Source organism: Equus asinus, chromosome 8, assembly GCF_041296235.1.
Source record: "Equus asinus isolate D_3611 breed Donkey chromosome 8, EquAss-T2T_v2, whole genome shotgun sequence".
NCBI lineage: Eukaryota > Metazoa > Chordata > Mammalia > Perissodactyla > Equidae > Equus > Equus asinus.
Window position 1 is genome coordinate 76,697,551 of NC_091797.1, and position 18,106 is coordinate 76,715,656.

An 18,106-nucleotide genomic window follows, 5' to 3' on the forward strand; every position below is an offset into this window, starting at 1 on the left:
TGTGCTTTTCCAAGAGTGGCAATGTCGTTACATGGAACCACCCACACTCTACCCCATGACTAAGGGGCTTCCATTTCCAAAATGGTCAGCCAAGGTTAGGGGTATATCAGTAACCTTCCCAAAACCTGTCCACGAGAGAAGGGAAGAACTGACCAGGAGTCACGCACTCTGGAATGGAAGCCCAGCTGAGTGATCTGAGACAAGCCACTAGAGCCTCAGTTTCCCTGCCTGCCTAGAGAGTCACAGCATCCACTGGACTCCTTCACCTACGGGGGATAAACGCACTTCCCAAACCATGAAGACATAAGGATCAGGAAGTGAACATGTGATCCTGGCCTCAGGAACGGAACGAAGTCATGAGGCCAAGTAGATCCCCACCAGGGATGCCCGACTTCCTACCCCTACAGCAGAGACCCTGGTGGGACGAGCTCCCACAGCCATCAGAAGGATACTGTTTACCTGTCCTGCAGGCCTTCTTACAACAACTTTCCTCTGGGGAAGCACCTCTCATTCTCTTCCCGCCTCCATGGTTCAATCAGGACTGTCCCATCCCCCAAGTCCATACACTAAGAATATGACCTAGTCTTGCCTAACTAGAGTCTCAGTGGTTGGTTCACCGATGGGCACATGAGCAAGTCCAGCCAATGAGGATCACACCCAGAACTTGTGCTGGAAGACAAGTTCTCATTCTGCAGGGTGGCCAAGCCAGCAGGAAGCAAGGCTGAAGGACAGAAGCCTTGCACTGCTGGTGGCCATGTCAGTGACCGTGAGTGGACAATCAGCCTGAGAGTGAAGCCAATCTAGAGGAAGGCAGAATTTAGAGGGAAGAAAACAGATTCCTAAAAACACCCTCTGACCCCTGGATCCAGTGATACCTGAAGCTACTCCTTTCTTTTTCCATTAAAATTTCCATTCTCTGCTCAAGCCAGTTTTGAGTTGGGTTTCTGACCCTTAAAACCAGTGGAGCCTTGGAGATGCAGCCCCGCCTACCTCTGAAGTGTGTGCTTCAAGTCCTTCAGTCGCGTCTTCTGCTTGTTGATGGAGCTGCTACACAAAGTCTGGAGCGCGGTCAGCTCCTCCAGCTTCTGCTTATAGATCCTGTGAGATTCCTGAGGGATGGAAGAGTCCGGGCAGGGCGTAAGAGAGAATGTGAACAGGTCATTTTTCATCGCTTGCTTGTGTCAGGGGTCGTGACTACAGAAGTCACAATTTGACAGCTAAGACAATACAGCTAAAACTATCAGAGACATCGCTTAGAAAATTGGGACTGGAACTGGGGGAGGCAGCACGGCACGGCATAGAATTTGTGTAATAAGAAACTGCTGGGGGCTGGCCCTGTGGCCGAGTGGTTAAGTTCGCATGCTCCACTTCAGCAGCCCAGGGTTTCGCCGGTTCAGATCCTGGGCACAGACATGGCACTGCTGATCAAGCCATGCTGAGATGGCATCCCACATGCCACAACTAGAAGGAACCACAACTAAAAATATACAACTATGTACCGGGGGGCTTTGGGGAGAAAAAGGGAAAATAAAATCTTAAAAAAAAAAACAAAACGAAGAACCTGCTGTTTTTTTCCTGCCCAGGTTCCACCCTTCCTGATGGTAACAACAACCAAACATGTCTCTGAGGGGCCACCTCATCAGTTCTTACTCCAGATGGTTTGAGTAGAGCTGAGAGACCACGCGCCAAGAGAGGGTCACATGATCCAGACCTGACCAATCAGTATCCTCCAATCTGTCAATTGATTGGTTCAGACATAGACACACGGCTCAAATCGGGACAATGAGTCAGTCCTGGGAAGTCCCCTGGAAATACTGTTTCAAAATGCCCTTTTTCTCCTGGGTTTACTAATCTGGTAGAAGGTGTACCCTGGCAGTGCTGAGTGGGAAGAACCTGCCTAAGAATGAAGCCAAACAGGAAAACAGAACTGAGATATGGTAGGAGACAGAATTCTCATAGTATCTTTTCAGCCCTTCGAGCCAACCAAGTCTGAATGTAATGCTGTCCAGTACTCTTGGCTAGATGAATTAATAAATCCCCTTTCACTTAGGCCCGTCTGAGTTGGGTTTCTAATCATGGCAATGAAGAGAACTCTTGCTAAGTCAACTAAGAAAAGGACATACCTCTTCCCTTAAAGCCAACCCTCCCTACCCCAGACACAGTTACTTCAATGAACGCACTATCTCATTCCTGGAATTAATCATTCAGGGCCACAAGGCCAGGGGGATTACAAAAGACCTCGCCCCAATGCTGGGAGAATGGAATACAGTAACTTCTCAACAATGCTGCCATAGCTCACTTCCCCCAAATAACACCACAGGCAGGGGAACAAGCCCTTCCCTCTAGGGTTCTGATCACGTAAGACAAATACCCACAATCTGGAGAAAACAATATGGGGTATGGGTACTGAAAACGGCTGTTTTCTTGGCTGGTGGAGAAACGTGTTTAGCAGAAGAAGAGAAAAAGAAGATGGTCAAAAACAGTGAGACCAGAGCCTAAACTCTCATGCCTGCCAAGCGAGGTCCCTAGGTATGATGGTTAGGAGGAAAACAAGGAAGAAGTGAAGGCACAGAAGTGAATAGAAAACAATTAAAAGCAACAGTGAGGAACACTGTGAGCAAGGCTCCCTTGGGCCCCAGATGAGAGGGCTCAGTCCCCTGGATCCATACACTATCGTCACTCTCTCCTTCCTGGGCCCCCAGAGAGGAAAATCATGCCCCTTTTTTATTTAGTTTTTTATTTTTAAATAATTTCAAACTTGCAGAAGGTTTGTAAGACGAGTACAAAGAACTCCTCTATACCCTTCACCCAGATCTCCCAATTGTTAGCATTATGCCATATTCACTTTATCTCCCGTGTGTGTGTGGGTGTGTGTGTGTGTGTGTGTGTGTGTGTGTGTTCTTTTTCTACATCAGGCATCATTATACTACAGCCCACAAGCCAGATCTGACCACCTGATTTGTATGGGCAGTAAGCTAGAAATGGTTTTTGCACGGTTGAAAAAAGTCAAAAGAAGAGTACTTCATGATGTGAAAAATATATGAAATTGAAATTTCAGTATCCATAAATAAACCTTATTGGAGCACAGCCACGCCCATTCATTTACACATCATCTGAGGCTGCTCTGGCACGAGACAGAGTGAGTAGTTGTGACAGAGACCATATGGCCCACAAAGCCTAGAATCCTCATTACTTGGCCTTTTTGCCAAAAAAGTTTGCCTCCTCCTGTTCTAAACTATTTGGGAGTTAGTTGCAGACAACATGCTTCTTTGCTCCTAAATATTTTAGTGTGTGTTTCCCAAGAACAATGACATTCTCTCATATACCCACAGGACAATTATCAAATACAGAAAATATAACCTTGATACAATATAAGACTATGACCCCAAATACCATCCAAATGCAAATTTTGCTGACTGTCCCTTTATGGCAATTTCCCCCCAGATCCTGGACCCAACTCAGTGTCCCGCCCATATTACTGCTCCTCTCTCTTTAGTCTCCTTTAGTCTAGGACGCTGCTCAACTTTTCTTTGTCTTTCATGACATCGACATTTTTAAAGAGCTCAGTCCAGTTGTTTTGGAAAATGTCCCTCCACCTGGGTTTATCTGATATTTCTTCACGACTGGATTCTGGTTATGCAATTGGGGGAGAAATGCCACTGAAGCAACGCTGTGTCCTTCTCAGTAACTCCCATCAGGAAGGACACGGTGGCAGTGACGTTAACTTTGTTTAGAAAAGGTGGTGTCCACCCGCATTCTCCATTGTCCAGTGAGAGGCTTCCTGTCTGTAATTAATAAATAATCTGTGAAAGAGAGGCTGTGTTTTAATCTTTCAAATTCTTCAATGCCAAAACAGCCCTCTATGTTCAACCCATATCTGCCAGTAATAAAGGAAACCCTCCAGAACTGGATGGGGAGGACAGGGGCAGAGACCCCGACTAGATTACACAGCCATCAAGAAGGTGGGGTCTTTGGACTGAGAGGCCAGGCAACGCCAGCTGAGGCTTCTGGAGGGCAAAGGGCCATGTCACCTCCTGACGCTCTTGGATGTTCGGTCCCACCACAGAGAGACAGGACCAAGACCGCAGGATCAGCAGTCAAAGGCTCACCAGGCCCTCTTCAGTTTGTATTAATATTTAATTTCAGAAGTAAAATGTGAAGACATTATCCTCGTTAAAAATTAAAACAATACAGCTAGGCTAGAGTCAGTTTTGAATACACCCTTATCCCGTCTTCTCCCTTACCCTAGAAGTAACCACTGTTACTAGCTTCTTCTAGACCTTTTCCTGGGTATTCTTCCAGATTGTATCCTACGTATCTCTCTATAGTCATGAGCCACATGATGACACGTCAGTGACGAACCACATACACAACGGTGGTCCCAAAGGTTAGTACAATACAGCCTAGGTGTGCAGCAGGCTGTATCATCTAGGTTTGTGTAAGCACATTCTATGATGTTTGCACAGCGATGAAATCACCTAATGATGCATTTCCCAGAATGTATCCCCATCATTAAGCTACACGTGACCATATATCTCTATTCTACATAGACCTATTTCTATATATACACACATAAATACATACATGAAAAATACATACTGTTGCAAAAACTAATTGTCCCTAATACTTATTTTCCTTTGCTTCATTTTAGCAATAGGACCTCACTGAATTGTAGGTGGACATATGGCTGCCCAGTTTCCCAGCCTCCCTTGCAGCTAGGTATAATGATATGACTAAGAGTTAGCCAGCCAAATGCAAGCAGAAGTGATGTGTGTAAGTTCTGAACCACATTTTTATAAGGAACTGCTTGCCCTCCACTCTCTCTTTCCCAGGCTGGGATATGGCAACGATGGGTCCAGTTACCTCGAAACCAGTGACAGAAGCTACATGATGCAAATGGAAAAGCCCACAGTTCCTTCTCCAGTCACACCAATCTGGATCTTGAGTGACCTCATGTGAAAGAGCTTCTCACCTGTGACGGTTTTAAAACATGATCGTCCATCCTTTATTACTTCTCACATAGAGACATGGGGGTCTCTGTTCCCTCCCCTTAAATATAGGCAGTTCTGACCAATAAAATACGGCAGAAGTGACACTATACAATTTCTGAGAAAAAGGTGTGGAATGCCATGTACCTTCCGCCTTACTTGCGGGAACACTCGCTCTTGGAACAAAAAGTTCAACTACCCTGAGGCCACTGTGCTGTGTGGAAACCCTAACCACACAGAGAAGTCACATGTAGGCACCCTGATCAACAGTCCCAACTAAGACAAACCTTCTTGTAATTCCAGCTCAGGCACCAGAGGGGTAAAGAAGCTTCCAGATGAATCCAGCCCCCAGGCATGTGAGTTACTCCCAGCCATTCAAGTCTTCCCAGTTAAGGCCTCTGACACCAGAGCACAGTCAAGCCATCCAGACCATGCCCTGTGTAAACTGCTGACTCACAGAATCCATGAGCAAAATGAAATTATTGTTGTTTTATGCAGCAACAGATGACTGGAACACCACTCACCCTGGACCACACCCCCCTCCGGACTGTTATGTGAGAAAGAAAGAAGCTACTTCATTCAAGCCTTTTTATTTGGGGATCTTTTTATTATAACAGCATAGCTTATATCCTAAAGCACATACTTTTAATTTTTAAAAATATATTAACAGCATCAGAGTATACATATGATTCCACAACATTCTTTTCTCACTCAACAATATGTCTTAAAGATATACCTAAGAATATATAGATGTACTTCATTCTTTTCAGTGCAGTGCAGTATTTCATGGACATATGAATATATCCATGGATATATAGCTATGGATATAGTACATTTTATTTAGCCATTTCCCTATTGCTGGATATTTAGGTTGTTTCCAGTCTCTGACTATAATCAACAATGCAACATTGAATAATATCCTTGCACTGCCTCCCTGGACACAGATGCAATTATTTTTCTGGGGAAAAGAAGTGGAATTGCTAGGTCAGGGGGTACAGGCTTGTTTTTAGTTTTAATAGATCTTGGGAAACTGCCCACAGAATGGCTGTACCAATTTACACTCCCAGCCACAGCATACGACAGTTGTCCACACCTCACCAATACTCAATGCTATCAACATTTACTTTTTTACGGGCACTTTTCTAATACTCCACTGGTGATATTTTCTGTTCAATCCTAAGGCTGATGCGTAGGGATGGGAAGTCCTTGGGCCTTCCCATAATTTTGTCCCCCAGTATATGGAGTGAGTCATTCCTGCTCCCCTGCAATTCTCTCTCTCTCTGCCATCGGCCAAAGCCACTTCCCAGGGTAGACCCGATACTAGAGACCACTCCTGTCCTCGGCTCCAGACTCAGGACTTGCCAGCCAAGAGGAGGACAACGCAGGGTGAGAGGAGTCAGAAATAAGGCCCTTATTGTGACACGCTCTCCACCCCCAGAGCATTCCTCACCCATGCTCAGGCTCTGCTGTTTCCCCCTCATGCCAGTCCCACAAGACACAGAGAAGGTTACCAATTCATTTCTTGGATACTTACTTTTTTCCAGACACCCATCTCTCTCTATATATTTTAATTAGGATAAAATACATATAAAAATTTACTTTTTTAATCCTTTAAATTTTTATTTTTCTATTTGTAATAAAATACACACAAAATTTACCATCTTAACCATTTTTAAGCATACAATTCATTGGCATTAAATACGTTCACGTTGTTGTGCAACCATCACCATCATCCATCTCCAGAGCTTTTGCATCATCCCACACTGACAGCCTAGACCTATCAAACTATGACCCCATTTCCTTTCCCACCCAGGCCCTGGCAACCACCATTTGACTTTCTGTTTCTATGAATCTGACCACTCTAGGGACCTCATATAAGTGGAATCATACAGTATTTGCCTTTTTGTGACTGGCTTATTTATCACATAGCATAATGTCTTCAAGACTCACCATGTTGTAGCATGTATCAGAATTTCCTTCCCTTTTAGGGCTGAATAATATTCCACTGTCCACATATACCATATTTGGTTTATCCATTGGTCTGTGGACAGACACTTGGGTTGCTTCCATCTTTTGGCTGTTGTGAATTATGTTGCTATGAACACGGGTGTACAAATATCTGTCCGAGTCTCTGCTTTCAATTATTTTGGGCATATACCCAGAAGTGAGATTGCTGAATCATACAGTAATTCTATGTTTAATTTTTTTGAGGAATTGCCATACCATTTTCCACAGCAGCTGCACCATTTTATAACAGCTATCTCTTGATGCACTGTCGATGGGGTGGTTCTGGCAGGCGGAGGCGATACAACTCCTGTCTTCCCTCGGAGCCTCTGGCTACCCTCTGCACAAGACGGTGTCTTCAGCAGACCCTCAAATGGACCTGTGCTTTGAGATGCTTTTTCCAGGAGCAGATGGGCCACACTGAGGCAATCCAATCCTGCCTTTTATCCAATCAACCCTGTCCCTGTGGCCTTGAATGGAACTACTCACCAGATGGACGCCTTCTGTTGTTTTTGCCAACTAGGCAGCTATTCCCTTTCTGGTTAATGTCCCCATAGTTTCTTTGGAGACCCATCCCTCCCCCACACTCAGTCCACGAGATCTAGGTAGGAGTGGGGTTGACCCTACCCTGGGTTCCAGGGCACATGACCCAGGCCTGGCCAATCAGAACATCAGCCTCCTGACCCAGCCAGTTGATTCAGGAACTGGTATTCAGAACCAATGAAGCTCAGTTATGGGGCTTTTATCAGAACTGCCAAAAAAGAGAAACTCTTTTTCCACTAGTTTTGAAGGTAGCAGGATGTGAGCCCAGAGCTAATGGGGCTGTCTTGCCTGAGAATGAACCCAACTAAGAGGAAATCAGGGCAGAGAGAGAGACGAAGGCTGAGCCATGATGATTTCATTTGAGCCCCTGGATCAGCTTATACCTGAAGCGGTACACTTTTGACTTCCCAATTACATGAGCAAAGAAATTCCATCTTATGTTTGGCTTTGCCCATTTGCGTTGAGTGTCTCCACTTCAGAGGCAAGTGTCAGAATCTAGATTAATACGCCAAAGAACAGAGCTTTCCTACTGGACAAAGTTAACCACACCAGGTAAGAAGAGAAGCCACAAATCTTGGACTCATTATTACCAAGCTCTTGCCCAAGGCACTGTCATCTTAAAAATGCCAAAGCAAAGACTTGGAGCCTGGTTGAAAGAACCCTTCACCGAGCCAGTAACTAAACAGTCACCCAAAAATGTAGCTCTCTGAACCACCACGTTGGGTGTTTTTCTACCAAACTAAGAATCTTAACCATTATTTTTTAACCATTTCATTGAGGTAACAATTTACATCCTATAAAACGCACTCATTTTAAGTGCAAAATTCTGTGATTTTTATATATTTACCAAGTTGTGCAACTATTACCACATCCAGTTTTAGAACATTCTATCACTCAATAGGATCCCCGGGGTCGATGCACTCACTCCCCACTCTCTCCCCCCACAGCTCCTGGTAACCACTAATCCACCTTCTGTCCCTATAGATTTGTCTTTTCTGGATATTTCATATAAATGGAATCACATAATATGTGGTTTTTGTGTCTGGCTTCTTTCACTTAGCATAATGTTTCTGAGGTTTATTTACACTGTAGCATGTATTAGTATTTTTTTATTGCCATTCAGCAATAAAAACTTGCTATAAATATACCACATATTGTTTACCCATTCACCAGTTGTTGGACACTTGAGTTCTTTCTACTGTTTGGCTACCATGAAAATCCACGTACAAGTCTTTCTGTAGACACATATTTTCATTTCTCTTGGGTAGATACTTGGGAATGGAAATGCCCAGTTGTACGGTAAATGTATGTTTAACTTTTAAAGAAAATGCCAAACTGCCAAACCACTATTTTTATTTCTAAACTTGGCAGCAGTGGATTGGAACATGAGGACACGTACCAAAAACTGGGAGTGGGCGCTCTGCACACAGCGCAGGGAATACCAGCTTATCAAACGTGATGGACTCCACACCAAGTTGCTACCTCTAAAAATAGCCCAGAGTGCTGGGGGCACCAAAGCACAGGGGCAGCTGTGGAAGAAAGGACTCCATCCAGGAGCACAAAGCACACCCAACCCCGCGACTGTCTAGTTCAAGACCAAGCAAAGAAAAAAAACACAGTTAACAGAATATCTAAAGACAGAGCTTTAGAGGGGAAAAGAGGCTAATTATAAGGCAAACATTGCCAGTAAAGAATCAAATGTTAACTCTATAAATGTAATCAAAATCTCCAAGAGAAAAAACAAGCAGAGTACACTACTTGATTCTGCAGTAAATGACATTTGCGCGGTCATAATCATGGAAATGACTGACAGTGAGCCTCTTTCTTATATATAACCCTTTTAGTACTGCTCGATTATTTTTTGGTCTCCTGATCATTTTATTATGAAATATTTCAGGCATAGAAAAAGAGATGAAAAATCATATAATAGAAAATAAACATAACATTCACATTCATATTCTCACCCTCAGTTTAAGAAATAATAGTGTCCACAGGGTTGAAAGCCCCTATGTACTCTTTCTAGGCGGTATTCCCATCCTCTGCCCCCAAAGAGGGGGATCCTTTTGCTGGTTATTTCTGCCCCCATGCCCAGCCCAGATCAACTCTGTCTTTCTCTGTGCCCTAGCAGGCTGACCCCTACAGACCGCGTCTCCTGGGCTCCCTTGCTCTGCCTCCTACTGGGGTTTAGCTAATAGGCTGCACGGACAGAAGACGGGAGGGAGGAGGAGAGAGAGGTGAGGGTGTTTGCTGCTCCTGCCTCCTCCCTGCTCTGCTGCAGCCTTCAACCAGGACAGGGCCAGCGCCGGTGGCAGCTCCCCTTCCCCAGCAACAAGCTTCGGCCAAGCTCTAGTGACTGCCTGCCTCCCTCTGCCCCTTTAGGGTTAGGACTGGCCCCAGGTCCAGAGGCCTCCCCCGAAACTGCTACACCTCTGTAAACAGCCCCTCCCTTAAACTCTTCAGTGCGACCCTTGCGGGAGTCATTGCCTCTTAACGGGCCCCCGTTCGAATCTCCACGAGACTCAATGTGGCCCACACCACTCCCTTGCAAGTCTTTATATTTGTACTCCACAGATATGTCTCAGGAAGCAATACATAGTGTTGTTTTGAACGTTTTTAACTTTAATATAAATGTCACACTGTAAATACCCCTCTGCAACTTTTCATTCAATGTTGCCTTTCCGTTTAAAAGATTTATCCATGTTGATACATGCAGCTCTAGTTTATTTACTCTCCTCTTGATGTCCCGCTCCGTGGGTGTTGAGGGGAATTATCCATTCTAACCGACATTTAGGTTTCCAGTTTTTACCTGTTATAAACAAGTGTTAAGAGAATTCTTGTATGTATCTCCTATTTGAATGTTTAACTATGTGGATACATATTCCTTATAAAAATGTAGAATGAATTAAAAAAAAAAATAGGGGGCCAGCCCAGTGGCACAGCAGTTAAGTTCACACGTTCCGCTTTGGCGGCCCAGGGTTCCCCGGTTTGGATCCCGGGTGTAGACGTGGCACCACTTGGCATGCCATGCTGTGGCAGGCGTCCCACATATAAAAAGTAGAGGAAGATGGGCAAGGATGTTAGCTCAGGGCCAGTCTTCCTCAACAACAAGAGGATTGGCAGCAGATGTTAGCTCAGGGCTAACCTTCCTTAAAAAAAAAATATATATATATATATATATATAGAAGCACTGGGGCCGGCCCAGTGGCACAGCGGTTAAGTTCGCACATTCAGCTTCGGTGGCCCAGGGTTTGCCAGTTCGGATCCCAGGTGCGGATCTATGCGCCGCTTGTCAAGCCATGCTGTGGTAGGCGTCCCACATATAAAGCAGAGGAAGATGGGCATGGATGTTAGCTCAGGGCCAGTCTTCCTCAGCAAAAAGAGGAGGATTGGCAGTGGATGTTAGCTCAGGGCTAAACTTGCTCAAAAAAAAAAAAAAAAAAGAGAAGTACTAACATCAGCTCTCTGAACTAAGATGCCCATAGCTGCTTTCCTACACATCTGATCATCACCCTTTCAGGCCACGTATAGAAGACACAAACAAGCAAGTTTCCGTTGGAGGATTTTGAGATCTGCCGCCTCCCCTGTCCTCTGAGGCCCAAAGCTCTGCCCCAGTGGGAAGATGAGGCTCATGACTCCAGGTCCCAGCACGGCCGCGAAACATCCGGAGATGCCTCCCTAACACAACCCGGCTGCGTCATGAGATCCAGAACTGAGGAGTCACAACGCCTGAGGCAACGTTTATTCCAAGAATTGCCAGAAATGGAATCTCACGGCATTTTCAGACAGGGCTCTGGCCCAGGAGCACGGCAAGTTGATGGACAACCCAGTAGATTGCAACAGAGCCATGGCCACCACCAAAACGTGGTGCCTTACAGCTGTGCTTCTCTCTGGTGGTAAGTTTTCAAGAGATTCCATTTACATAGTTCTCTTTCCAAGGAATCAACTTCAAATAAAGATTTCTGGATGTTGAGTATACTTAATGAAGACTCATCACCATGGAACCACTACCAAGGATGGCAAGCTGACTTCACCTAAACTGTCTCAATTCTATATTGGGCGATACTCAATCATGCGCTGGGAGCGATTAGTGATGTCTGTTAAAGGAATAAACAGGGGTATCAGCATGTATGTCAGGCACTGAGGAGGCAGGAGAACACCATGGTTACGGGATTAGGCTCCAGAGTTACAATGTCTGACTGCACATCCAGAGTCTGCCACTTCTTAGCTGAGTTACATAATCTCTTTGTACCTCAGTTTCCTCAGCTGTAAAAGGGCGGGGAGATGACATACATGTAACAGGTCATGTACTGGTCTCTTTAAATCAGTTTTATCGAGGTATAATTTTCATATCAATTCACCAATTTTCAGGTATATAATTCAATGAATTTTGGCAAATATATACAGTTGTGCAACCACTGCCACAATCAGGACAGAAAACAAATTCCCGAACTCTGCCAGTTCCCCATGCCCTTAGCATCTCAGTAAGCTTTGCCCGGAGTCCTTAGGTCAAATATTTGAAAAGTGTTTACGTCCTAACAACTTAGGAGCCTCTGGAAAAATGAGTACACAGAAATCAACAAAAATATTATTATTTCATTCTGACATAACCAGAATTATTTACTAATGGGATGTGCGTCCGCTGGGCTCTGCACAAATTCTCAAACCTTGGAATCAGACTGGACACTGCCCTTCTCATTTCTTGTTCTATATTGATTTTCATCTAGTACTTGATTTTCATCAGAGACCACTGAAAACTCAACTTCGAAAGAAATGACATCATCGAAAAGAAGGTGGCATGACCTAACGTGCAACTGTGAACTAACTGCCTCAAGCTAGCAGTCTAAGCGACGTGTGACAGACGTCACTGTGCTTCCCCTGAAAATTTAAATTATAGCATTGTGCTCCCGTGAGCTTGCTGCAGCTCCCTGGGAGTGCCTTGACACAGTTTGAGAATTACAGATATAAACTGTTTCTATTATCCCCCAAAAGATGTCTGTCTAGCACCCCTCTCTGTTTCTTCACTATTGGTATTTTGGTTTTCTTTCATGGGACAGCCCCTCCCCAACTCTAATTTCATGTGGTTTGAGTGGCACTGATCCCTGTCCTGGGATCCGTGGGTAGACACGTACCAAGGCCCAGCCAATCAGTGCCATAGTAACTGGTTAAGTAAGGGATAATCACATGACCCAAGACAGGCCAATGAGAGTCAGCCCTGGGACTCCTGCTAGAATTACAGGGAAAAAGATGATCTGTTTCTGCCAGGTTTGCTAAGCTAGTAGACATCAGCCTGGGAGTGCCAGTGGTCCTCTTGGCCACAACACGGGAGAGAGTGTCTGAGAATGAAATGACATAGAGGAGACAGAGAGATACACAGAGACATCACTGGAGCCCCTGGATCCAGCCTTGCCTGAAGCCATTTGTCTCTGGACTTTGCAATACATGAGCCAATAAACCCTTTTTTGGCTCAAAGCCAGTCAAATGGGGTTTTTGTCACTTGCAACTAAGAATTCTGACTAATGCACTGTGTTAAAGCACCATACAAAAGAAATGAGAACTTGCAAGTTGAAAAGTTTGAGTCCACTGTGTTAGGAACCCAAAAAGTATCTGACCTATACAGCAGGCCTGGGTTCAAATTCTGGCTCCATGACGTTCAAGTTACTTGACATCTCTGGGCTTCAGTCTTTTCATCCATGAAGCATGGTTGTCATTTAGATTAAATGGGACATTCCAAGTATCAGTTAGCTCTTGTTGTTAGTATCAGCCTTTGTTTTGTAGATGAAGAAACTTAAGCTCAGAGAGGAGGCTTGCTCAAGGTCTGATACTAGACAATGGCAGAGATCAGGCCTGTACCCAGGAATCCCACCTCCCTCCCCAGAGTTCCTTCCACAGAACTCGCTTCTAAAGAAAAAGGCCCATAAGGCAACGCAAGATGGAAGAGACACAAAAGCCCACAAAAGAGGACCCCAGGGCACAGACTGAGTCTGTGCTTTTTTTTTTTTTAGGAAGATTAGCCCTGAGCTAACACCTGCTGCCAATCCTCCTCTTTTTGCTGAGGAAGACTGGCCCTGAGCTGACATCCGTGCCCATCTTCCTCTACTTTACATGTGGGACGCCTACCACAGCATGGCTTGATAAGCGGTGCCATGTCCCCGGGTGCCACACCCGGGATCTGAACCAGTGAACCCTGGGCCACTGAAGCGGAGCATACGCACTTAACCGCTGCACCACCAGGTCAGCCCCTGAGTCTGTGCTTTTAACCACTGTTCTGTTCGACAGCGTGGGTTCAAATCCTGACTCCAAGCACTTACAAGCCCTGTTGCTTTGGGGAATTGATTTTTTCCCCCTGTAAATTGGGAATAAAAGGGTCTATTTTATAAGGTTTTAATGAAATAACAATATAGTCCTCTTTCCTGTCTGCTCCCCAATTCTATTCTATATACAACAACCAGAGAGATGCCAGTTTCATCGGCAGTAAAGGGCTAAATCTTTACAATGGCCTACCAGGCCCCAGCACTGCTGAGATCAGGTTTACGGAAAGGCCACTTACGACCACCTCCTTCCTGAGTGAGGAGGGACAACGTCAGGTTTCCAGTCACGCAAGGCAGGAAACACTCAGCTGTCCGCCACCATAACCGTAAGTGACCTTCTGTGATCACACTACAGGCCACAGGGCCAAACATACACTGGTTTCAGACTGACACTCAATTCACCAGCAAGATGGAAACCTCAGCCAGCCAAAAACAAGGTCCTATAGCGACTGGACCTTGCCCCTGGACCTTGCCCCTGAGCCCAGTACGGCCCTGGCAGGTGCAAATCACAGTCAAAAGAAAACAGATCCTTTTCTCTAGAAAGTCCCAGAGACTATAACTTTTTGGAGGTGGGGAGGGATTCCAAAGACCTTTCAAATCTTCTAGGGTCTGAGAATTGGGTTTCTTCTTTCTTCCCTTCATTTGAAAAATGGAAGGAGAGGTAAAACACAGAGATTATATATTACCCCAAGAAAGAGAATCAGAGAGATACAAATTTGAAACCCACAAATCCTAGATTCTAAGGCAGACACAGGAAAATTAAGATAGACTGAGATTTTCTGGTGGGAGAAAAATCATTCCTATTGTTAACCTTTCTAGTTCCAAGCCACCCACCTGCTTACCTGTTGTGACCTCCGTGTTCCCCAACAAATGTCTCATATCTGAAAGTCCGTCCAACACATGCACAATGACAATGTACACCCCACTTATTATATGCATATTTCCAGAGTTCATCTCAGGAGTGCAGAGCTCTCATTTATTATGGGGGGTCAGGGGTGTGAAGACAGAGAGGGGGCCCCCAACACAATGGTAGACACCTGAACTAAAGATTAGAGAACTAAGTTCTAGCCTTAACTTTACTCTAAAGAGCTGTGTGAGCTCAGTTCACTCAATTAGCATGCCCAAGCTTCCATTTCCTCATCTATGAACTGAAGACTGTGAATTTTTCTCCAGTCTATGACCTTGACCCCAAGAGGACTCCGTGGCCTTCCATCCATCACTGGCCTCTGACCCAGAAGCTGCCCAACAAAGCCTGAGGCCAGAAGGGTCCCTTTCCCCCAAAGTAAGACCCAATCCATTCCAGTTCCCCCACTGCTGAAGAACTGAGCAGAGGACATCAGTTTCTACCCGGTCAGTCCTTCTACAACACTTGCTGTGCAACAGGGGACAAAATCCAGGATTAAGTCCCAACTCCTCTCTGTCTCTCACACCTGAGCCCCAGAGCCACCAAGTAAGAACACAACAACAAATCAAAGATCTCCTTTGCAACCTCTGCCTGCCAAGACTAGCTATCTAATTGTTGTTAATTGCATTAATTGCATAGCTCTGAAGTGTTAAGATTCCTGCTCCTCCTACTAGTCTAAACCAGGGCAAGGGAAAGGAATTAACAACAAAAGCTCCACATGGCAAAACTCTTCTCTCACTCTTCACCCTAATACTCCCTCCGTGGCTCAGCAGCAGGACATAGCTTGATAGCCCAGTAGGAAAAAGGGTTAAGAAGCTGCTGAGGCAGAAGAGTCCCCTGGGAACTGTGTGGGAGTGAAGCCGTAGATCTGAAACAGAGGCCACCAACCCACACATGCTGGACAGGCCAAGAAGGGCACACCCTCCTCTAGATACCTGACCCGCTGCTCACGCCTCCTTCCTGCTCAGGCTCCCCAGCCCTTCTCTCTCTATGGATCAGGACCTGCTGCCTCACGTCTAGAAAGACCCATTACAGACACCCTTGGCAATCTCCTCTCCCCTCCTCTGGACACTGTTAGAGGCCAGCTAACTGCAGACGAGAGCCACACGGACAGGAAAAATGTCACTGCTCCGGCTGAGGACAGGAAGGAGGTGCAGGCGTGCGATGTGATTTCAGGCAAACAGAGGCGAACTCTGGAATCTGGTGGCTGGAGAGGGAACAGCCCCGTCACCAAAAACGATCCAAGGGTCCCTCTTGGCCAACCCCAAGGTTTCCTGAGGCGTCTCTAGTCACCAGAGTAGGTGGCGGAGGCCTCTGTGAGCCTCCCATCAGAAACAACTCCTCCTGCCAGGAACTCCCGCGGCAATGCCATTCTCTCAAGGGGCCTGTCTTACACCCGCCCTCACGCCACCCCGTGTAAGGCTCTGGGCCAGAAGGGTGAAGAGCTGGGAGTAGCTTCTAGCGCTGACAGAGGCAAGCCAGCTGTCAGAACTGATAGATGCCATCCACAACGCCAAACTCAGCCAGCAGCAGCGCCGGAGAGGCGGGCACAGACACCAGAGCCCCAAAGACGGAGAACAGGGCTCCCTGATCCCTAAGCAAAGCCTAGGGGTTCGAGGTGAACGGTTCCCAAGCACATCTTCCAGAATGGAGCTGCAGAGAAGAGGGCAAGGAGAGCCGCCAAAAGCCGGTGGGCGGGACCGGGGTCAGGGGAGACTCCTGCGAAGGTGGGGGCTGGGCTGCTCTCTTGGAGTCCCAGTACACACCTGCCCCCTCAGGCCTCCCCTACACGGGCACGCCTGGAACTTCCCCTGAGGCCACAGAGCAACTTTCTGCAGCGAAGGAGGGGCGCGGAGCAAAGAGCCAGTGCGCGGGCGGGAGAATAGGGGGTTTTCGCCGGGCGCCCCAAGTGGATGAAGAACTGAAATGCTGGGAGATGGGAGGGGGCTGACCCACACGGACCCCCAGCCCCCAGGGCCTAGCCAGGGACAGGCCCTGGGCCCTGATGGCCCCCACCATCCGGGCTGGGAGAGCAGGAAGGGGAAGGCACTGCGCCGCAGGTAGCAGAGTTGCGGGACCAGGTGGCCCGGCCCTACCTGCAGTTCCTGAAATTCTCCCTCCAGCTCGTGCCACTCGCGCTCGCAACGCTCCAGCTGGCCGGACATGGTGCAGCGGGGCGAGGCGACGGCGGCTGCTCCCGCAGCGTGGCGCGACCCGCCACAAGCACCCCACTCCGGTGCGCGCCCCGACCGCCTTCCGAGGGACCAGCTGTTCCTGCGCAGCCGGAGCCACGCGCGCACCTGACGTCACCGCCCCCGCCCCGGCGCCCGCTCCACCCCCTGGCCTGGAGGCCGGCCCCGCGCATGCGCACGCACCTCCCCCGGCTCCGCCCCCGCGCCGCGGTCGGGCCAGGGGACTGCTGTAGCTTTGCAGGTCTTGGCCGTGTCTGTTGCTGCTTCCTTAAGGGTGTCTCTGCGCCTCCAGAGTCTCTCTCTCCCGGTTGGGCCTGAAGAGCTTGTTCGCGAGGTGTATTTGCAGAGATTATTTTACTTAGATTGTGTTTATTTGGGGTGTCTGGGTCTGGAGGGAGAAAGGAGATGTGGGGGAGGTGAAAGCTCACCCCACTCTTGGCATTGCCTGACCTGAGCCAAATCCAAGGGCCTGAAATGCTAGAACTGACATTGACCATCCAGCAAGGTCGCCGGGCAGGGCGGGGAAGCGCAGACAGGGCCCTGTCATCTCACATTGTCCTTATTATTTACTGCAACTAATAGATCCTAGACTCCTGCCCTCTAAGACTCTGGGTGACTCTCTTGACAGCTGTTTCTGTCGCTCAAATGACACAAACGCCTCAAACCTAGTTGAATCCAATTTCCCTCCCCTCCCCTGCAGGGTCCTACAAGATATGTTCCTGCCTAGCTTTCCAGTCACCTCTCCTATCTCACCTCCCTGGATCGGTGCTCCCCAGCCACTGTATTTTCTCTTCCTGCTCTTGCATGGAACATTCTTCCCTCTGAATCTTCATGTGGTTGCCTTTTCTCACCATTCAAGCCTTAGTTCAAATGACACCTGGATTCGTTTCCTAGGGCTGCGCTGACCACAAACTGGGTTAAGTACCACAAAGTGGGGGGCTTAAACAATGGCAATGTATTCTCTCACAGTTCCGGAGGCTAGAAGTGTGAAATCAAGGTGCCAGCAAGGCCATGCTCCCTCTGAGAGTCTGCGTAGACTATTGCCTTCCTTCTTCATAGCTTATGGTGGTGGCCGTCGGTGCTCGGCATTCCTGGGCTTGCAGCCTCACCCTCCAATTTCAGCCTGTGTATGTGGTCTTCTTCCTGTGCGCTTGTCTCTGTGTGTCC

General features: G+C 47.2%; 1 protein-coding gene across 11 annotated transcripts in view; it reads right to left on the reverse strand.

The window, feature by feature from the left end:
- Nucleotides 1–17,067, reverse strand: part of TMEM120B (transmembrane protein 120B) — a 39,878-nt gene extending 22,811 nt beyond the window's left edge. For 9 of the 11 annotated variants that reach the window (XM_044775925.2, XM_070515978.1, XM_044775921.2 and 6 more), the window contains exons 1-2: nt 16,844–17,064; nt 991–1,109 (exon numbers count right to left, since the gene is read on the reverse strand). In XM_044775925.2, coding sequence (XP_044631860.2) covers nt 991–1,109; nt 16,844–16,912 — 188 coding nt within the window. In that variant the 5' untranslated portion in view covers nt 16,913–17,064. Of the gene's footprint in view, nt 1–990; nt 1,110–16,843 lie in introns of all 11 variants that reach the window. The other 2 variants (XM_014858721.3, XM_044775926.2) reach the window with 2 other exon arrangements.
- Between the last annotated feature and the right edge of the window lie 1,039 nt (nt 17,068–18,106).